This window comes from Benincasa hispida, chromosome 9 (genome assembly GCF_027475165.1).
Source record: "Benincasa hispida cultivar pf3 chromosome 9, pf3_genome.v1.1, whole genome shotgun sequence".
Lineage (NCBI taxonomy): Eukaryota > Viridiplantae > Streptophyta > Magnoliopsida > Cucurbitales > Cucurbitaceae > Benincasa > Benincasa hispida.
In genome coordinates, this window is record NC_143486.1 from 21,359,158 (window position 1) to 21,379,370 (window position 20,213).

At 38.3% G+C, this 20,213-nt stretch overlaps 1 protein-coding gene across 2 annotated transcripts; it reads right to left on the minus strand.

Moving 5' to 3' along the window:
• Nucleotides 1–280: 280 nt before the first annotated feature.
• Nucleotides 281–4,786, minus strand: TPK1 (thiamine pyrophosphokinase1). Of its 2 annotated transcripts, none has more exons than XM_039043542.2 (7): nucleotides 4,255–4,786; nucleotides 3,952–4,111; nucleotides 3,720–3,821; nucleotides 2,396–2,468; nucleotides 1,977–2,078; nucleotides 1,577–1,826; nucleotides 281–601 (listed from the first exon to the last, which is right to left on the minus strand). In XM_039043542.2, the coding sequence occupies exons 2-7, from the start codon at nucleotides 4,080–4,082 to the stop codon at nucleotides 462–464; spliced, it is 798 nt and encodes a 265-aa protein (XP_038899470.1). In that variant the 5' UTR covers nucleotides 4,083–4,111; nucleotides 4,255–4,786; the 3' UTR covers nucleotides 281–461. The 2 variants fall into 2 exon arrangements, with proteins under 2 accessions (XP_038899470.1, XP_038899471.1); XM_039043543.2 differs by having other exon boundaries at nucleotides 4,210–4,727.
• Nucleotides 4,787–20,213: the final 15,427 nt, after the last annotated feature.

Here is a 20,213-nt window from a genome sequence, read left to right on the forward strand (position 1 = left end):
ACCATAGATAGTGTCATTTATGTTTTTCAATTTTCAAACATGCTATATGCCAATATCCATTGAAACTCTCCAAAGGTACTTCTATTGAAACAATTTCAAAGTTCAGTTAAAATGAAAATTTCCAAAATTTTAGAAATATAATTGAAACATACAACTCTAACTTTCGGAATATTTTGTATAATTTATTTTAAAGAGAGAGATTAGCATCATTATTTTCAGTAATTATCGTTTGCATTCCACTAAACATTTGTAAAATTTCTCAGCATATCACCGGTTGCAATTTTTGTTCAAAAAAATGTTAAGTATAGAAATCAAAATGTCGCTGCTGATAAAGTATACTTTAGCTCTCAAAAAATAGAGAGTATTATTAAGTGTTGCAGAATACAATCGACATACATGTATAATGGCACTGATCTCCAAAATCAGGAGAGAGAAAATTTACCCATTTGCAAATACTCTTCCTAATCCTGATTATTAATTGAAGCATGGCTTTTTAATGATATCGTCCAGAGAAGATCGGAGTCAGATTGCACTGTTACTTTCTCTTCTTTAACTATATTTGATGTGCTAATCAGACCCCCAAACTTCATCTCTGTGTCACCTGGAATACACATTAATAATACCAAAAAGTTAACAGCAGGCATTAAATTCCAAAGTGTTCCATTACCCAAAAAAAAAAAAGAAAAAAAAAAGAAAAGAGAAGAAAAAGGAGAGAGAGCTCCCAATTGAGTCTAAATAGTTCAAAAAGAGCAGTGTTCCAATTGAAAAAGAAAACGGTGTCCCAAATTTTCAGTTAGTTGTGGTGTAATTAGGAACATCCCTAACTTTAGATCCAAATGATCATCTAGTAAGCTACAATTCAATGGAATATTATTCCATAGTAGTAGAGAATGATGTAATTGATATCTATTATCAGGCAAGAAATCATCAATGAGATCAGACTTCAGTTATCTTCCCAATACCACATTCTACTAGCATGAACATAACTCAACGGTAGTTGACGTCTTCCCCTACCCTTGAGGTTGGCAGTTCAAATCTTCATACCCCACATTTGTTGTACTAAATCAAAAAGTAAAAATGTCCTCTACAAAATATCACAAGATAAAAGAACTTAGATTTAGTTAAAATTGTTTGTTTTGGAGTTTCTGAAAAATCCAAGGAAATTGAGTAACAGGCTGCTCAATTGACCTAGTCCTGCGTCTTCCCAATGAAGTTGTTTTCGAAAAATGAAGCTAAGAATGAGTTCATAGCAAGAGGAATAAAACTGATGGATCATATTATGTTAGCTAATTTTTTAGAACTCAAGGACAGTTGTACAACCTATAAAACAGATCCTGTTCAAGGTTGGTTAACTAATTTGCATCTCTAAGTTGCTTGAAACATGACACAGCCAGGCATTCATTGAGAATGAGTTCATAGCAAGAGGAATAAAACTGATGGATCATATTATGTTAGCTAGTATGCATCTCAAAGTTGCTTAAAACAGCACACAACCAGCCATTCATTGAGAATAAAAACAGCATTCGATCCAGAAGGTGGGAGAACAATTTGAAAGTAGGATATAGACAGCACTTACTCAAATCCCATTGGAGACCGGTGGTTGTAGTACTTCCAGAAGGCATTCCAATTGGAATGAGACCACAATGTGGACCCTCAACAGATGAGTGAACATAGATTTCATGGTGATGAGTCCTTGGCAGAAGATGAATAAGACAATCATCAGACAGAAGGATTATGCGCGTGGTTGAGAAACGACATAGAACATTGATGTTTCCTATCTCATGATCAAACCGTCCACCTAGAGCTCCAGCAACAAGTATATACAACTGAAAATGAGCAGCTCAACATTATAATGCCAATTTGAAAAGTCAGAGCAAAGAAAAAAGTGCAGTAATTGAATCGTTGAATGCAAACAGTGAAATGAAGTCTAGCATAATTAACAAGCCACTAAAGATTTACATCATGATCCGACTTACGTTAGACTCCTCCAGATTTGGCATAGATTGAAGAATATATGCAACACATTTATGTAGGTCTGTGGTATCCTGATCTTCAGATTCATCAAATATCTTGGTTCCCTGCATCGTGTGAATATCGATATCTTAAAACCCTACTTCCACCTATCGATTCATGAATATTTGATTCTGTTTTTCTTTTTTTTTTTTTTTCCAAAAAAATAAAGCTTAAAACCCTACTTCCACCTATGGATTTCTTTAAGCCAAAATTTGAAAGAAAAAAAGAAAAGAAAAGAAAAGAAAAAGAAAAAAAAGTAGTTTTCTAGTAATAAAATTGGGAGAAGAAAAGCACACAATTTTCAAAAACAAAAAATGAAAAACCAAATGGTTATTATAAAATTCTGAACTCTTTCAAGAGAGAGAAGGTCAGAATGACATACTTGCTTAGCATAAAATTCTAGTACTTCTGTCCGAATTGAATCCATGTCTCCTCTAATAACATCTGGCTTGTAGCTGGCAATTATATAAAAAAAAATCAATAGATAGGATCAAAGTACAGTCAAGGTCATCAAAGCATAAGATATATAATTCTACAATAGTTTGTTCATTTTAAAACAATGATATCAACTATCATGAAATGCTCGAGAATGATATGTAGCCATCAAAAGCCAACAAAATAGCTTTAAATATCTTCTTCAGCCAGCCAGCCATTGGCATTGGTTTCATTTGGTATCAATCGCATATTCAAACTTGGAACATATTTGGTAGTTTCCTTTTTTTTTCCCCCAAGAATATTACTTTTAAGAATAGCAATCAAGTGATTTGTAGACGTTAACTTTATACATAACCACAAACACCAAGTCCATGATTAATAAAGAAAGAAAAATTCCAATAACAGTAAAGAAAGAACTGACCGAAATAAAGAAAGAACCGAACGAAACAAGAAAAAGAAATACCATAAAATATGTTACATAATAAGAAACAGTTAACATTTAAAATAAATGGAAATATAATAATAATAATAAAAAAAAAAAAAAAAAAACCCTAAGGTAAATTTCATGGAAACCTCACGAATCTGAGAGATTTCAAATAATTTTTATTGTTTGTTACTGCAATAAAGAGAATGATTGGTGATTTCAAAATCAGTTTTTACGTAAAAGAAAATTTAAAATAGTCGGGAGTTTGCATGATTTCATAGGATTTAGAGATAAATTACTTATTTAACTTTGTCATATTCTAGTTTCAATGAACAAAAATTATAATTAAAAGCCTATATTAGTAACTTCTTATCTTTTTCTTTTCTTTTTTGATTATCATCCAAACACAAAACTCTAAATATATTCATTTCATTCAGTTAAATAGTTTCTTATCCAACAACAAAGATACATATGCTCATTTTAAAATTTTCTCAGTCCGAACAAAGTAAAAAATTTAAAATCGTTTCTCGAATTTCAAAAAACAAGATTTAAAATCATTTCTTGAACTTTCTTCGACTCCAAACATAGGCTAAAAGTTTGTCATAACTTAGAAAACTGTACAGCAATATCCAGATCAGGGCATGATCCATAACATCAATAATCTGTCTCTCTAAAAAGGCTTCTATTCATTAACCATCTAAATTTCCAAAACAAACAGATAACAAAACCCCTAGGCAAGAAACTCCATTACTAAAGAGAGAAACCAATTCAGGTTAAAAAGAAGCTAATAATGGAAGAAATGTATACTAAAAGAAAACGGAAGAAAAAGACACTTAGCAAACCCAACCTATTACGAACATCCAAAGCATCTAGATGAGGAAACATCAAAGGCAATTCATCAAATACACGATTGGCGCCTCCATCGGCACACAGACGAAGTTGTGCTGCTCTACAACAACAATAACAAACATAAAATCATATCAACACAAGAAATTCATCAAAACCCTCAAGAAACCCCTCAAAAATTAAAACCCAGAACCAAAAACCGTAGCAAAAAGAGATTTGTAGATTAAACATGCTTCCACAGCAGGGGAGTGAATTTGGGGAGGCGTTGATTGAGCAGAACTAGGACGTAGGTTGAAGAATGGCGGTGGTCGGGCCGAGAAGAAGAAGGGAGGAGGAATTCTGAAGAGTGAAACAAGACACCCATGGCGGAAAAGCGAGCGATTGGCCAATTTTCTGAAAGAAAATTGGATTTAATTAGCAATTGGCTCTTGTTTTTTGTAGTCAAAATAAAAAGACTTCCAGAAACTGATTGAACACTCGAAGCAAATTACGCTGAAGAAACGAAACGAATCTTGAAGACAGATGGGCTTTTATACCGGCTCTTTCTTTCTCCACTTCGTGTGATTGGCACGTGCGACTTCTTGGCTAATGACCGGTCGGCGAAGTCAGCAGTGACGTTCGGCGGTTGCTTGGCTCCTACGGCGGCGAAACCGGCGGCAGAACCAAAGGATGGCGGCTCACGGCCCGGGCGCGAACGGCAGGTCGCGTTGGTGGGCTCCGGTGTGCGGCGGCTGACGCGCGACGGACGGCGTGAGGAGGAGCGCGAAGGGACGGGGCTGGACGGACGCGTGGGTCGCGCGACTGGGCTGATCGGCTCGAGGTCTGAGGCGGCGCGCTGGGGAAGACTTCGGCCGGCGAGATCTGAGGTATCGACCGGATGGCTGGCTGGACGGCGCGACGTCAAACGGGGGGGAAGGCTGGGCGGCGCTCGGCGCGAGGACGCGCGGCTGCTAGTGCTCGAAGGGGGTCTCGGGGAGGAAGAAGCGTGGGTGGGGGGCGCGCGTGAAACGTGAGGGGGTGAGGGAAAGAATAATTAAATAAAATATTAATAAAATAAAATAAATATTTATTTTATTCTATTCTATTTGATGTTACTAAATTCTTCTCCCCATCAAGTTCCAATTCAAAAGGAATTTAATTAACCCCTTCAAAATAAAACTAATTCCTCACATTAATTTTAAACAAATTTTAAACATAAATTTCTAACTTTAAATAATTAAATTTATATTTAAAAGTCTAAAATTCTAAAAATGTCTTCTAAAGAAATTACTGAAATTACATTACTAACAAAATTTGGTGTTGTCATTATTGTTGTTGTAGAGCAGCACAACTTCGTTTGTGTGCCGATGGAAGTGCCAATCGTGTATTTGATGAATTGCTTTTGATGTTTCCTCATCTAGATGCTTTGGATGTTCATAATAGATTTGGTTTGCTAAGTGTCTTTTTCTTCCGTTTTTTTTAGTATGCATTTCTTCCATTATTAGCTTGTTTTTAACCTGAATTGGTTTCTATCTTTAGTAATGGAGTTTCTTGCCTAGGGGTTTTGTTATCTGTTTGTTTTGGAAATTTAGATGGTTAATGAATAGAAGCCTTTTTTAGAGAGATAGATTATTGATGTTATGGACGATGTCCTGATCTTGGATATTGCTGTACAGTTTTAATTACTTCCGACTGCTACGTTATGATAAACTTTTAGCCTATGTTTGGAGTCAAAGAAAGTTCAAGAAATGATTTTAAATTTTATTTTTTGAAATTCGAGAAACAATTTTAATTTTTTTCTTTGCTCGGAATGAGAAAATTTTAAAATGAGCATATGTATTTTTGTTATTGGATAAGATACTATTTAATTGAATGAAATGGATATATTTAGAGTTTTGTGTTTGGAAGATAATCAAAAAAGAAAAGAAAAAGATAAGAAGTTACTAATATAGGCTTTTAATTATAATTTTTGTTCATTGAAATTAGAATAGGATAAGGTTAAATAAGTAATTTATTAGATAAAATCATGCAAACTCCCGACTATTTTAAATTTTCTTTTACGTAAAAACTGAATTTGAAATCACCTTCTCTTTATTACAGTAACAAACAACCAAAATTGTTTGAAATCTCTCAAATTCGTGAGGTTCCCATGAAATTTACCTTAGGGTTTATTATTATTATTATTTGTTATATTTCTATTTATTTCAAATGTTAACTGTTTCTTATTATGTTACATATTTTATGGTATTTCTTTTTCTTGTTTCGATAAGTTCTTTCTTTACTTTGCATATTTGTTTCTTATTATGTTACATATTTTATGGTATTTCTTTTTCTTATTTCGGTCGGCTATTTCTTTACTTTTAGAATTTTTCTTTCTCTATTAATCATGAACTTGTTGTTTGTGATTATGTGTAAAGTTAACGTATACAAATCACTGGATCATTATTCTTAAAAGTAATATTCTTGGGGTAAAAAAAAGAAACCACCAAATATGTTCCAAGTCCGAATATGCGATTGATACCAAATGAAACCAATGCCAATGGCTGGCTGGCTTAAGAAGATATTTAAAGCTATTTTGTTGGATTTTGATGGCTACATATCATTCTCGAGCATTTCATGATAGTTGATATTATTGTTTTAAAATGAAAAAAACATTTGTAGAATTATTTATCTTATGCTTTGATGACCTTCACTTTACTTTGATCCTATCTATTGGATTTTTTTTTTTTAATTGCCAGCTACGAGCCAGATGTTATTAGAGGAGACATGATTCAATTCGGACAGAAGTGCTAGAATTTTATACTAAGCAAGTATGTTATTCCGACCTTCTCTTATCGATCTCATTGAAGTCTGATCTCATTGATGATTTCTTGCCTAATAATAGATTCAATTACATCAATTACATCTTTTTTAATTGGAACACTCTGCTCTTTCTGAACTCTTTAGACTCAATTGGGAGCTCTCTCTCCTTTTTCTTTTCTTTTTTTTTTTTTTTGGTAATGGAACACTTTGGAATTTAATGTCTGCCGTTAACTTTTTAGTATTATTAATGTATTCCAGGTGGCACAGAGATGAAGTTTGGGGGTATGATTAGCACATCAAATATAGTTAAAGAAGAGAAAGTAACAGTGCAATCTGACTTCGATCTTCTCTGGACGATATCATTAAAAAGCAATGCTTCAATTAATGTTCACCCTGTGCTTCTCAAACTAGCTGGGGACAATTTTTCTTGAAGTGTCCCACCTGCCCGCATTGGTAACAAACATTTATGTCGCCATAACATACTCCTGCATGACGCTTACCACAGTTCGCACACAGTGGCTTCCTTCCTGTACTAGCTACTGACTCGCTAGCACGACCTATTACCGATCTACTACTCGGTCCAGCTGTAGGTCTTGACCTCTTTCGACTAGAACCCTATTGGCTTGCACCTCCATGACTCCTCATACCTGACTATCCCGAGAACAGGGGTCTAAATTAAACTCTTACCTCTCGTCTCTGCTGGAGTCCTGTGCTGCTCCGCACCTGTTTGGAGTTGGTCTATCCCATCTACACTCCGTTCAACTCTAATAGTTTTCTTAACTAACTGAGTAAAATCCACCCAATTAGTTGTAGAGGTAACGAGAGTACGTATCTTCCTTCTTAGGCCATTCTCAAATCTCCTACATCTCTCTTTCTCTTCCGCAATGATCAGAAGGGCATACTGAGATAACTCTGTAAATCTCTACTCATTCTCAACGACCGTCATTGATCCTAAGTTAGCCTAAGAAACTCATCCCTCTTTGCTTATCTGAAAGAACTAGGGTAGTATTTGTCCTCAAATTCTTTTCTAAACTCAGGCCAAGACATAGCTTTTAAACTGCTTCTCCTGGCCTCTATCACTTTCCACCATTTCTTAGCCCCTTTCTGCAGCAAGAATGCCGCTAACTCGACCTTACGATCCTCAGGACATCTCATAACATTAAAGCATTTCTCAATCAAGTCCAACCAGACCTTAGCATTTGCTGGATCTGTGGCTCCATCAAACGTCGTGGCACCTAAAGCTTTTAGCCTCTCGACGTCGAATTTCTTCTCTGGATTTGTCTGGATCGATACTACACTCACTGCCATCTAGGGATATATTCCCACTCATAGGGTACTCGACTCATTTTCAGAAGTTGTCTTTGAAGGAACTCTGATACAAGAGTACATCTGACTGGAAGCGGATCTTTCCAAAGACATTGTGATAGAATTACCACATTTACATTCAGATATGCATCATACTATAAAATTACCGGCATGCTTAGAATAATAATGAATAAGAGAATGACTACATACTAGTTGAAGACTCTTTCTTCATAGAAAAGCTTATTCTCTCCAAGCGAAAGTGGGAGAAGTGCAGGGTCTATCGTATAGACAAAATGCTTGATCATTTAGTAGGGAGTACACGATCGTGTAGAAAATGGGCTACGATCGTCTATCAATCGTTTAGTAAAAGCTTGGCGCTAGACGATCATTTAGAAAAACGAAAGCGATTGTTTAAAAGATGCGCGCGCATGTATGCAATCGGGTAGTAACTTCAAGATATCGTATAGTCTCTGATTTTACTAAGTGATAGGCAACACACACTTCACTTGAGCGAATTACGTGATCTTTTGCAAATTAAAAACGATTTTCATTTATTCTTCAGTTACGAAAACATATTGGAACTTCCTACTAACACACGTTTACGGAGAAAACGGCGACCAACTATCCTATAATTGTCAAATTAAAATAATAAATATAATCATATTATATTTATTAACCTATAGTTTAATATCACATATAAACCATAATGTTTTCTCCTCCACTAGATATAAATCATATTTATATCCAATTTCCTCCAATTAATGTATCTCATACATAAAGTCAATCATATCAAATATAATTAATCAGTTCAATCATATCATATATAATCGAACTCTCTCTTGTCAATTTGAACATTTCAAACTAACTCAAAAACTAATCCTCAACTTGAATCCATTGAGCTACCAAGTGGACCTTATGGACCTATGGCTCAAAGCTCCAACGGTACATGAATAGCTACCTAAACTCTTTAGCCACGAGATCCACCATTCGTTAATTGTCAGGTATTCAACTAAAGACCGACAGCTGAACTCTCCTTACCACAGATATATTTCTGTGTCCATTGGATATAACCAAACAACAGTATAATAACCCTTCACAGACGCTCGTAAGTACAACTGGGCTAATTTACCGTTTTGCTCTTGTAGTTACATTTAACTTCTTAAGTACCACTGATCCCTTTAATGAACAATACAATATAGTCCTACTATGTGTGGACACCTCTTGGGCCTGAAAAGGTGTGTAGCGCCACATCGTTCAAGTCCCGGGATCAGCCCTTAAGGGAGCAATCTATCTATTTACCCTTGCTTCAGGGAAGGAATGAATTCCATCTTGTGTAGCTGAGTTCCCAGCTCCAAAATCAGACGAATCCCCAAAGTGGTAGGTTTGAGTCGGCGACTTGGCCACTCGCACCCATGCAAATCTAAGGACCGCCCTCAAAGGCAGGAGTTCCCAACTCACTTAGGATTGAGGTCATGTTATCTATGGTCATCCTAGTAAAGTGAAGTCTCTATCATGAACGACGTTATATAATAAGATGTTAACACTTCGTGTTCAGGTCTTATACAAACTCTTTGTATAGGACGCCTCAGCTCGCACCTCCCCACATGAATGATCAAGATCATACCATCTGTAGTAAGTTACAACACTTGTAACTATTCTACAAAGCGGGTCGCATCTGTAGAGTTACCAGGATAAGGTTTCCCTCCTATATCCATATACTACAGACCATTTTGGTTATCACTTAAGACATAATCCACTTGTATGTCACCACATACATGCTTAAGTTACATAATGACAACCAGAGATTTTAGTTTATTGGTTTATGGTAAAGCAAATAAAACATCCAATGTTCAAAGACAAGTAGTGAAGAAAATATCATATATTATACATCAAAAGTGTTCGTACAATATTGTGTTTACAAACTATAGGAGATGAGAGTTTAGGACATTATCCTCAATAGTCTCTCGCCCTATTGGGTCTCTAACTGTCTTCCCCTTAGGCTCTGGGTCCTGTCTAATTTCAGGGCCTCCGCTGGTAGGGTCAACATTCCTCTCCTTTGTCTGCCTTCTCAGCCTGCCACTTTTCCTCAGCATCTTTGCCTAATTAATAAGTACATATGTAGGGACTTACTTATGGGACTTAATCTAATGCATGAACTCTCTCTTTCACCCAAAATCTTATGCTCTGATACCAACCTGTCACGCCCCTTCCCAACTACTCTCTTAGCCTAAGAAAGGACATGACTGCAGCAGTTATCAACCCTTTTATGACACTTACTACCTACTAACTCTAGCGGAAATAATCTTATACCAACATGCAATATCATACACAACGACTGCCTCTATGGCTAAATAAACATTTAGTATTAAACACAAAACATTTACAGAGATTACATTACAAGTCTCATAATTCCCGACACCCAAATTTAGTCCCCACATGAATAACTATAACATATGTATAACTATTTATAGTAACGACCTAGCTGACGGGTTACAATAACTCTTGTCTTTTAGTGGTAGAGTAGATGCAAAGTTACCTTTTGAGGATTTGACCGCTACTTGGGGGAAAGAAAAACATTTGAAAATGGAGTGAGTGATAACCTGTAGAAATACAAGTCATTTATGCTACCTTATCTAGATATTGTGGCCAAAAAAGTTAGTAATTATGCACCGATTAAATGAAGATTAGCCCAGTTTGACAATAATTATAAATGTTTGCGCTTACACCCGCTAACGCCAAAAAGATGGAAGACAAGCCAAACTTTACTCTATTTTGCAGGAGACCAAGTCACCGCTTGCGCTCAAGGCTCATGAGAAACTAATTAACGCATCTCTGCCACATTGCACCCGTCGATCAACCATGAAGAGACGATTACGTAAGTAACGGCGTAATGCAACAGTCGGTCCAGAGCTATGCTTCAACCGCATGCGGTAATAAAAACAAACACCACATGCGAACCTATGATCGAAAGATGCAACTGAGCAATGCGAGAGTGGGGGAATGAGACAGGTGTACAACTAACGGTTGTGCAGAATTGATGGTCTGATTGTATAACAGAAGGAATATATCCCTCTGTCTGTGGATTTACCATAACCATCAAGTGGGGACCACAAGGACGGAGTCAAAGATCTGCTCCTATAAATACCCCACCGATTTCAGAGAAAAGTATGCTATTTGATACGGGGCTAAGTGCTGCAAGATTTTAGAGAGAAAAGGCTGAGCTGAGTGCTGAAGAGAAGAAATCCGGGAAGAGAACGAGATAAGGCCGAGAGGTGAATCTCAGATCCGACCTGCCATATACCCGATCGAAGCTATGTGCAGAGACCCCTTCTATCGGTGGAGCAAGCCTGAGAGGGAAACTCTTCCTGCCATCGAAACCATCCTATATGGCAATCAGATCTCCATCGAATCTGTGCCAAGACATTGGCACTTGTTTGTATCTATTCTATCTCTCTTTCATTGTATTCCATTCTTTATCTCTTTACTCACACATCATGTATCAAACGCTTAGTAGAAATATTAAATGTTTCGATAGATTCCATTTACAATTTTTTGTCTGTTTTCGTTCACCTATTAGTGACTTTCTTCATAATGTTTTTTTAATCCCCTGATGAGCAATATGAATCACCAAGAACTTAATCTGTATTAAAGTTATAAAACACATTCTCACCTGTGAGAGCAGAAGTGAAGATGTCATTCTGATCTATCGAGAGAAGGTCAGAAGAGTGCGTTAACTAAAGCGAGTTTTAATTCCAGACATGGAAGCAACCTTGCGTCCATTACGTTAGACTCTGTTTCACCACAGACATGTGGGGAACACGGCCGATCACTGAGAGTGTATGCCAAGAGAAGAGCGGAACATTATTTGTACCTTTAAATCCAATTAAGGTCTTGCACTGTTTGTAATACTTAACTTTCTCTTTCAATTCTGTTCATAAGACTTGTCGTCGAATCCCACATCTTTGGACAACCTTCACAGCCAGCCTTAATCCTAGCATCTTGTACATGAAGTCTGTATCTTGTAACATCTAGCTTAGATTTATTCTATTTTTATGTTTTATCACATCTTTACTGCTTTCCTTTATTTTACTGCAATTTACATACCTGTACAAACTCCTTTATAAAGAATTGAAAACCTGGTTGCATATACCATGAACATACCGCAATAACCGACATCATTTCCCCGTGTTCGACCTCGGATCACACCGAGAAACTTGCGGTGGAATTACACTTGGTTCCATCGTAAGGAAACTTGTGACAACACAGAGCATACTACATGAACATTCCAAATTAACGTATAAATAGAAGTAGTATCGCATCATCAGAGCACTTAATATCATACATCCCAAAAATCCGTTACAAGTTTATGGCGCCATTGCTGGGGATCTGGTTAATAGTTTATTGTTTGAGTGGTTTTTGGTATTTTATAGGACAGATCTCTTTGTACTGACTGTTCAACACAGAGAGCAGTTTGACGACTTAGGAGTGCTGGGGGTGATCTGGTAATTCTAAGTGGACCTAGAGATCAAGTATATTCTTCACATAGAGTTCATCAGGGCTGAATTAATTGGTGAAAAAGTATGGCTGAAGAGAATATGGCACCTCCTGGAAACTTTAAGGGAGATTTGCCAGTTTAAGATCCTGTTTTTCTTGCCGCTGGCTAGAACATCCCTATGAGGGAGTATGCAGCGCCAGATTTTTACAATTTTTCACCAAGGATTTCAAGACCAGTAGTTGAAAGGAATGCAAGCTTTGAAATAAAACCTATCATGCTGTAAATGATTCAGAATGAGGGACAATTCGGAGGATTACAGGGAGAAGACCCACACGCACATTTAACTAACTTCGCAGACATGTGTAGCGCATTCTCCGTGCCTGGTGTAACTCAAGAAAGTCTTAAACTGTATCTATTCCCATACACATTGCGGGATGAAGCAAAGAGGTGGGCTCAAGCATTAGAGCCGGGTGAAATTCATGGATGGGGATAGTTGGTTGATAGTTTCATAGACAGATTCTTCCCTCCATCCGTCAACGCAAAGAGGCGAAGAGAGGTGTTGAATTTCGAGCAAAAGAGTTATGAAACCTTGAGCACTGCTTGGGTGTGATTCCGGCAGTTAGTAAATAATTGTCCGTATATTAGGATTCCTAATAGTATCTTGACGGAAACCTTTTACAATGGCCTAGATCCATCAACACAAGTAGTTGCCAACTTCTCTATAGAGGGAGGATTAATGAATAAGACATATACGGAAGCAAAGGACATATTGGATTGCATATCGTGACATTCTGACGAATGGATTGATAATGGGCTTGAGGTAAGATGTCTGGAACAAGAAAGAGTAGAAAGGACTGATGTGCCAACAGACACAATGAGTGCATTGGTCGAGCAAATGACCACAATGACATCGCTCCTCCAGGTGGTGGCTGATCAGCAGAAAACTCTTTCCCAACGAATAGCGCAAGTTAATGCGGTGACTCATATGACTGCTATGGATTGCAATCAATGGGGAGAGGTACATCCAGCAGACGTCTGCCCATGGGATTAACAACCCGTATATGCTATTTTTGATGAATCATGGGGCAACGACCACAACCATGGTTGGAGGGATCACCCAATTCTCGGTTTAGATGAGAATTTCATTCATGAAGGCCATAATTTCTATCAATTTAGTTATCAAGAGGATCGAGGCAACCCTTCGGTCTTCACTACCTCAGACTGCAGTCCAAGTGATTCTCAAGGTACACAGCCATGCGACCAACTGTTTGCATATGACACCTCTTGCAGTACCTCATCTCTAGAGACGTCACTGAAGCATTACATTAAAAAGAGCGAGGCGATGAGACAGTCGTAAGATGACTCTCTCAAAGAATTAGAAGATCAAATAGATCAGCTTGTGAGAGAATTAAAGAAGAAAATGCCTGGTACACCACAGGGAAGTTTAGGAGTATTAGGGCCAAAAGGTAAAGAACAATGTCATGCCGTGACATTGCGGAGCAGCAGAACAACAGCCCCCATTGCACCGAAGGTACCAGATGCGGTAACAATACCGACTGATTTAACTGTTGATGATGACCAAGTACAAAATAACGAAAGCAACCCCAATTTAGAATCAAGATTATTTACAAAAGATGAAGCTTTTCAAGACTTGAATTCTCAATCAACGCAACCTCCAACCAACAACACACAGCAAGCACAGGACCTCACTAAGCAACAAAGTGAGCAGGAAACACGACGGGATCCTCCACCTTTCCCGTCCAGGCTGAAAAAGAAAGACGATAGTAAGCTATTTCAGAGGTTTCTAGACGTTCCTCGACAGTTGCATATTAATATCCCTTAATAGAAGCATTAGAGTAGATGTCGAGCTATGTGAAATTCCTCAAGGATATTCTCGCCAACAAGAGAAAGATCGTAGAAAATGAAACAGTTGCACTAACATATGAGTGCAACGCTTTGTTTCAAAATAATCTCCCTACTAAAATGAAGGATCCTGGGACTTTTACATTACCCTACACCATAGGAGGGAAGATGGTCGAAACGCACCGTGTGATTTGAGGGTGAGCATAAATTTGATGCCCTTGTCAATCTTTAAGAAGATGGACATCGGTGAAGCCAGGTCAACCACGATTACATTACAGTTAGCCGATAGATCAATAAAGCTTTCAGAGGGCAAGATAGAAAATGTTCTCGTGCAGGTAGACAAGTTTATCTTCCCCGTCGATTTCATTATATTGGATTATGAGGCAGATAGAAAAATCCCTATCATCCTGAGACGCCCATTTCTCGCCATAGGGCGAGCATTGATTGATGTGCAGAAACGAGAGTTGACCATCCGGGTCGATGATCAAGAGGTAAAGTTCAACGTACTCAATGCGTTGAATATCCAGGAGATATAGAAAACTACCAATATATCGAAGAACTGTAGGGATAACAGTTGCACAAACCCCTGAAGGAAATAGAGGAGGAAGATTTTGAAGACGACACAATATTGGAGGAAGATTGTGCCGCAATTCATGCTGAATCTAATTTCGAACCGCTCAAGTTATTTGAACGGACTTCGCAGTGCATTAAGCCATCTTTAGAAGAGCCACTTGTGTTAGAGTTAAAGCCGTTGCCGGTGCACTTAAAGTATGCTTACTTGGGAAGTAATGACACATTACCAGTTATCATCTTTGCATCACTAAGTAAGGAGAAAAAAGATGCTTTCATACGGATCCTAAGAAACAACGCAAAAACCTTAGGATGGACCTTAGAAGATATTCGAGGAAGGAAAGAATGGATCAGTGGAAAGGCAGCGTCGCTTAAACCCTGCCATGAAGAAGGTTGTAAAGAAGGAAATAGTGAAGTGGCTGGACGCCGGTGTCATCTACCCGATATTTGATAACAGCTGGGTGAGCCCAGTGCAATGTGTTCCAAAGAAAGGGGGGATGACAATCATCACTAATCACAAGAATGAATTGGTTCCACAAGGACAACTACGAGGTGGAGAATCTGCGTGGACTATCGTAAGCTAAATTTGGCCACTAAAAAGGACCACTTTCTACTCCCGTTCATTGACCAGATGTTGGACAAACTTGTGGGGAATGAATTTTTCTACTTTCTTGATGGCTATTCAGGGTATAACCAGATAGCAATTGCGCCAGAGGACCAAGACAAGACAACCTTCACATGCCCATTTGGTACGTTCGCATTCTGACGCATGCCATTTGGACTCTGTAATGCACCAGACACTTTTCAACGATGCATGATGGCAATATTTTTGGATTACTTGGAGGAGTCAGTCGAGGTTTTCATGGATGATTTCTCAGTTTTCGGCAGTAACTATGACTCCTGTTTGACTAACCTCGAGAAAGTCTTGAAGAGATGCATGGAAACAAATCTTGTTCTGAATTAGGAAAATGCCACTTTATGGTGGAGGAAGGAATAGTTCTGGGTCACAAAATCTCTAAGGCAGGATTGGAAGTTAATCAAGAAAAAATCGACGCAATTTCCAAATTACCCTACCAGTGAATGTAAAGACACTGAGGAGCTTTTTGGGTCACGCGGGATTTTATAGAAGATTTATTAACAATTTCTCTTAGATCGCAAGACCCCTTAATGCACTTCTCGAAGTTGACCGCGAGTACAATTTCGATGATGCCTGCACTAAAGCGTTTAACACATTAAAAGATGCACTTATCTTCGCTCCAATTTTGGTTGCGCCAGATTGGATGCAACCCTTTGCATTGATGTGTTACGCTAGTGGATATGATGTGGGCGCAGTTTTGAGTCAGCGCTGGGAAAAAGTATTGCATCTCATTTATTATGTGAGTAAAACACTGAACGACGTGCAGGAGAACTATACGACCATAGAGAAAGAAATGCTCGCAATGGTATTTGCACTGGAGAAGTTTCGACAGTACTTGATCGGAACAAATGTGGTGGTGTATACGGATCACTCTGCGATTAAATATCTAATGACGAAGAAGGATGCAAAACCAAGATCGATATGGTGGGTGTTGCTCCTGCAAGAGTTTGACTTAGAAATTAAAGATAGGAAGGGCATCGAGAACCAAGTCGCAGATCATTTGTCAAGACTGGAAAACTGCGAGGTTTAAGGGACATAAAAAGATATTGAGGAAAGATTCTCCGATGAGTTGCTGATGGCAGTAGGCGTTAATGTGACATGGTATGCGAACATAGTAAACTTTATAGTTTGCGGCCAATTACCGAATGATTATACCTACCAGCAGAAGAAGAAGCTAAGATATGACGCAAAAATTTATTTCTGGGATGATCCATTCCTATATCGACAAGAACCTGATTCATATAATACGTCGATGCGTTCCTGAGCACGAAGCCAAGAGCATTTTAGAACTCTATCATGAGTCCCCATATGGAGGACATTTTGGGGGGCAAAGAATTGCAACAAAAGTCTTACAGTGCGGTTACTTTTGGCCAACCCTGTTCAAAGATGCCCATGCCAATGTTGTGCAATGCGACAGGTGCCAAAGGACAGGGAATATGTCCAAAAGAAATGAAATTCCATTGACGTCAATCTTAGAAGTTGAATTATTTGATGTATGGGGAATTGACTTCATGGGCCCGTTTTCACCATCCGAAGGTCATCAATATATTTTGGTTACGGTTGATTATGTATTTAAATAGGTTGAGGCCATTGCATGTGCCAAGAATGACGTAGCCACTGTGGCGAAGTTTTTGAAGAAAAATATTTTTGCATGCTATGGAACGTCATGTGCCTTAATCAGCGATGAGGGCTCTCACTTCATCAACCGCATAATTGCTAACCTGTTGACTAAATTCAACGTCAGCCATCGAGTGGCAACTGCTTATCACCCACAGACTAATGGGCAGGCAGAGAGATCAAAACTATCTTGGAGAAAGTAGTTAATACTGCCAGGAGAGATTGGTCACCTAAGCTTAACGAAGCACTATGGGCTTAGAGGACTGCCTACAAAACACGAATTGGCATGTCTCCGTACGCCTTGGTCTTCGAAAAAACTTGTCATCTGTCGTTCGAGTTGGAACAAAAGGCAATGTGGGCATGCAAGAAGCTTAAATTCGATTTAGCCAGTGCGGGGAAAGTCCGGAAGTTATAATTGAATCAGTTGGTCAAATGATGAAGGGATGCCTATGAAAATGCCAAGATATATAAGGAGAAAACGAAGAAATGGCATGATGACTGCATAAATGACCGGATATTCACCGAAGGTCAGTAGGTATTGCTATTCAACGCGCGTCTGCGACTATTCCCTAGGAAGCTGAAGTCTCGCTGGTCCGGGCCATTCCGGATCAAGACCATCTTTCCCCACGGCGCAGTGGAATTAACAACTTTAGACGGGAGCAGTGCATTCAAAGTCAATGGTCAGCGGATCAAACCCTACTATGGAGGCGACTTCGATCGGCGCATGGACACCATTAATTTGGGCAAGCAGGATTAAAATACTTGCAGGGAAAACGATTGCGGTAATTCTGAGAATTTCTTTCAGTTGGCCTTCCCATCTATGTTTACTTGCTTTCTTTTACCGTTTGTTTCATTTTGTGATTACTGTTTAGTAGGATTAGTCTTTAATGTTCTAGAAGTTTCATATGTTTCCAAACGTTAAATGTAGTAGCGCTGGGTGCATGATTTTGTGAATGTTTGGATAAATCACCACAAGATCTTTTCAACTTGCGTTAGGAAGAGAGGAAAATAAATTGGTATATAATGAGAGGATGGGTGTAGTAAGTAGAAAGAAGAGGAGATATGCATCTAATACACCCAAATACATTGCGGTGAGGGGTGTGTTGCACATATATGCGTCCTTTGCCCGGTCTTAGTTAAATGCACTATGTTATACTCCAGAAATGTATTTAGTTAAGGGGTGTGCTGTGGGGATATATGCGTGTTGCCCGACCTCAGCAAAAATGTATCTGCGTTTATTGGAAGCATGACATGAACTGCAAATCATGCACCCTTCCGAATCAAATTTTGTAACTTAACCGAATTCTTTGACTTTTGTACAGGCATTAGAAAACTTTCTATAATGCGTTCATTTGTAATATAGTCCCATACTTTGTTAATACTCAATATAATCAGAAATATATATTCACTCCATTCTTTGCCTGTGCCTCTTTCTTTATCTTCCTTTGATAATTTTTGCTATGTTCTTAATCCTTTATTTTTACGATCATTATTGCGTTACTATGATGTATCATATGTTTACACTTAGAAACATTTCCCATACTTAGTAAATTCTGACTAATACTTAGTTAATTCTTAGTTTAGCAGTACTTTACCTTTTATTTTTCAAAGTTCTGCTCAAACCTTCTTTTTGAAATTTTCTTCTAAGTGTCTGTCTAGTCTATCCAAACAACGCAATGAGAACCTTGCTCATCTTTAAATTTTGGGGTGAGGAAGGTCTGAGCAGATGAAATTAGAAATATGTAGTATTTAAGAAAATGCGTCCTTTTCCATTTTTTTAAAAAAAATTATGCAAAACTCCAATGTTAGTGCAAGGGAAAATTTCAAAACTGTTCCTAACCTGATAAGAGTTAGTTGTGAAAGGAGCCTGCTTGTAGTTGGATGTTCGTATGACACTCGTAGGAGCGAGCCAAAACGAAGGTGGGTTTCCAAGAACAACGTAGTATAAACCAAGAGGAGAAAAAAAAAGAATGCAAGGGACAACTCCTCTGATTATCATGAGTTAAAGTTAGAATTGACACACAACCGTAGTTGGATGTTCGCATGACACCCGTGGGGATGAGCCAAAATGAAGAGTGTAACCATGACCAATTGTCTCTAAGTGAATAAATGACGCACATTTTTCTCACCGCATGTAGATACATCAAGTTGTTTTGATAAAGAAGAGATAAGCATTCTATTTTGAAAACTAGAAAAGTGTCTTTGAGCAGAATTTTATTACATAGAAGGATAAGGTAGGGCTTGCTAAGAATTAGCAAGGATAGAAGGAAAAGTGTGATGTCAGGTAATGTGCCTAAGTGTAACATTCGGAGCAACCAATCATCGCAGAAATATAGGATAGAAATGGAGCATGATTGCCTTGGTAGAAGATATGCTTGAGGACAAGCATATATCTAAATTTGGGGGTGTGATAACTTGTAGAAATACACGTCATTTATGCCTCCTTATCTAGATATTGCGGCCAAAAAGTTAGTAACTATGCGCCAATTGTATGAAGATTAGCCCAGTATGACAATAACTATAAATGTTTGCGCTTACACCCACTAACGCCAAAAAGATGGAAGACAAACCAAACTTTACTCTGTTTTGCAGGAGACCAAGTCACTGCTTGCGCTCAAGGCACATGAGAAACTAATTAACGCATCTTTGCCACATTGTGCCCATCGATCAACCATGATGAGATGATTACCGAAGTAACGGCGCAATGCAATAGTCGGTCCAGAGCTATGCTTCAACTGCATGTGGTAATAAAAACAAACACCGCATGCGAACCTATGATCGAAAGATGAAATTGAGCAACGCGAGAGCGGGGGATTGAGAGAGGTGTACAACTAACGGTTGTGCAAAATTAATGGTCTGATTGCATAATAGAAGGAATAATATCCCTCCATCTGTGGATTTACCATAACCATCAAGTGGGGACCACAAGGCTAGAGTCAAAGATCTGCTCCTATAAATACCCCACTGATTTCAGAGAAAAATATGCTATTTGATACGGGGCTAAGTGCTGCAAGATTTTAGAGAGAAAAGGCTGAGCTAATTGCTGAAGAGAAGAAATTCGGGAAGAGAACGAGATAAGGTCGAGAGGTGAATCTCAGATCCGACCTGCCATATACCCGATCGAAGCTTTGTGCAGAGACCCCTGCTACCGGTGGAGCAAGCCTGAGAGGGAAGCTCTTCCTGCCATCGAAACCATCCTATCCGACAAGTAGATCTCCATCGAATCT

Excerpts from the sequence above, each read along its gene's own strand:
- TPK1 (XM_039043542.2), bottom strand. The coding sequence starts at position 4,082 with ATGGGTGTCTTGTTTCACTCTTCAGAATTCCTCCTCCCTTCTTCTTCT. Across the intron at positions 2,469-3,719 it reads GCTTTGGATGTTCGTAATAG|CTACAAGCCAGATGTTATTA; the intron begins GTTGGGTTTGCT and ends TATAATTGCCAG. Across the intron at positions 1,827-1,976 it reads CAAATCTGGAGGAGTCTAAC|TTGTATATACTTGTTGCTGG; the intron begins GTAAGTCGGATC and ends GCTCATTTTCAG.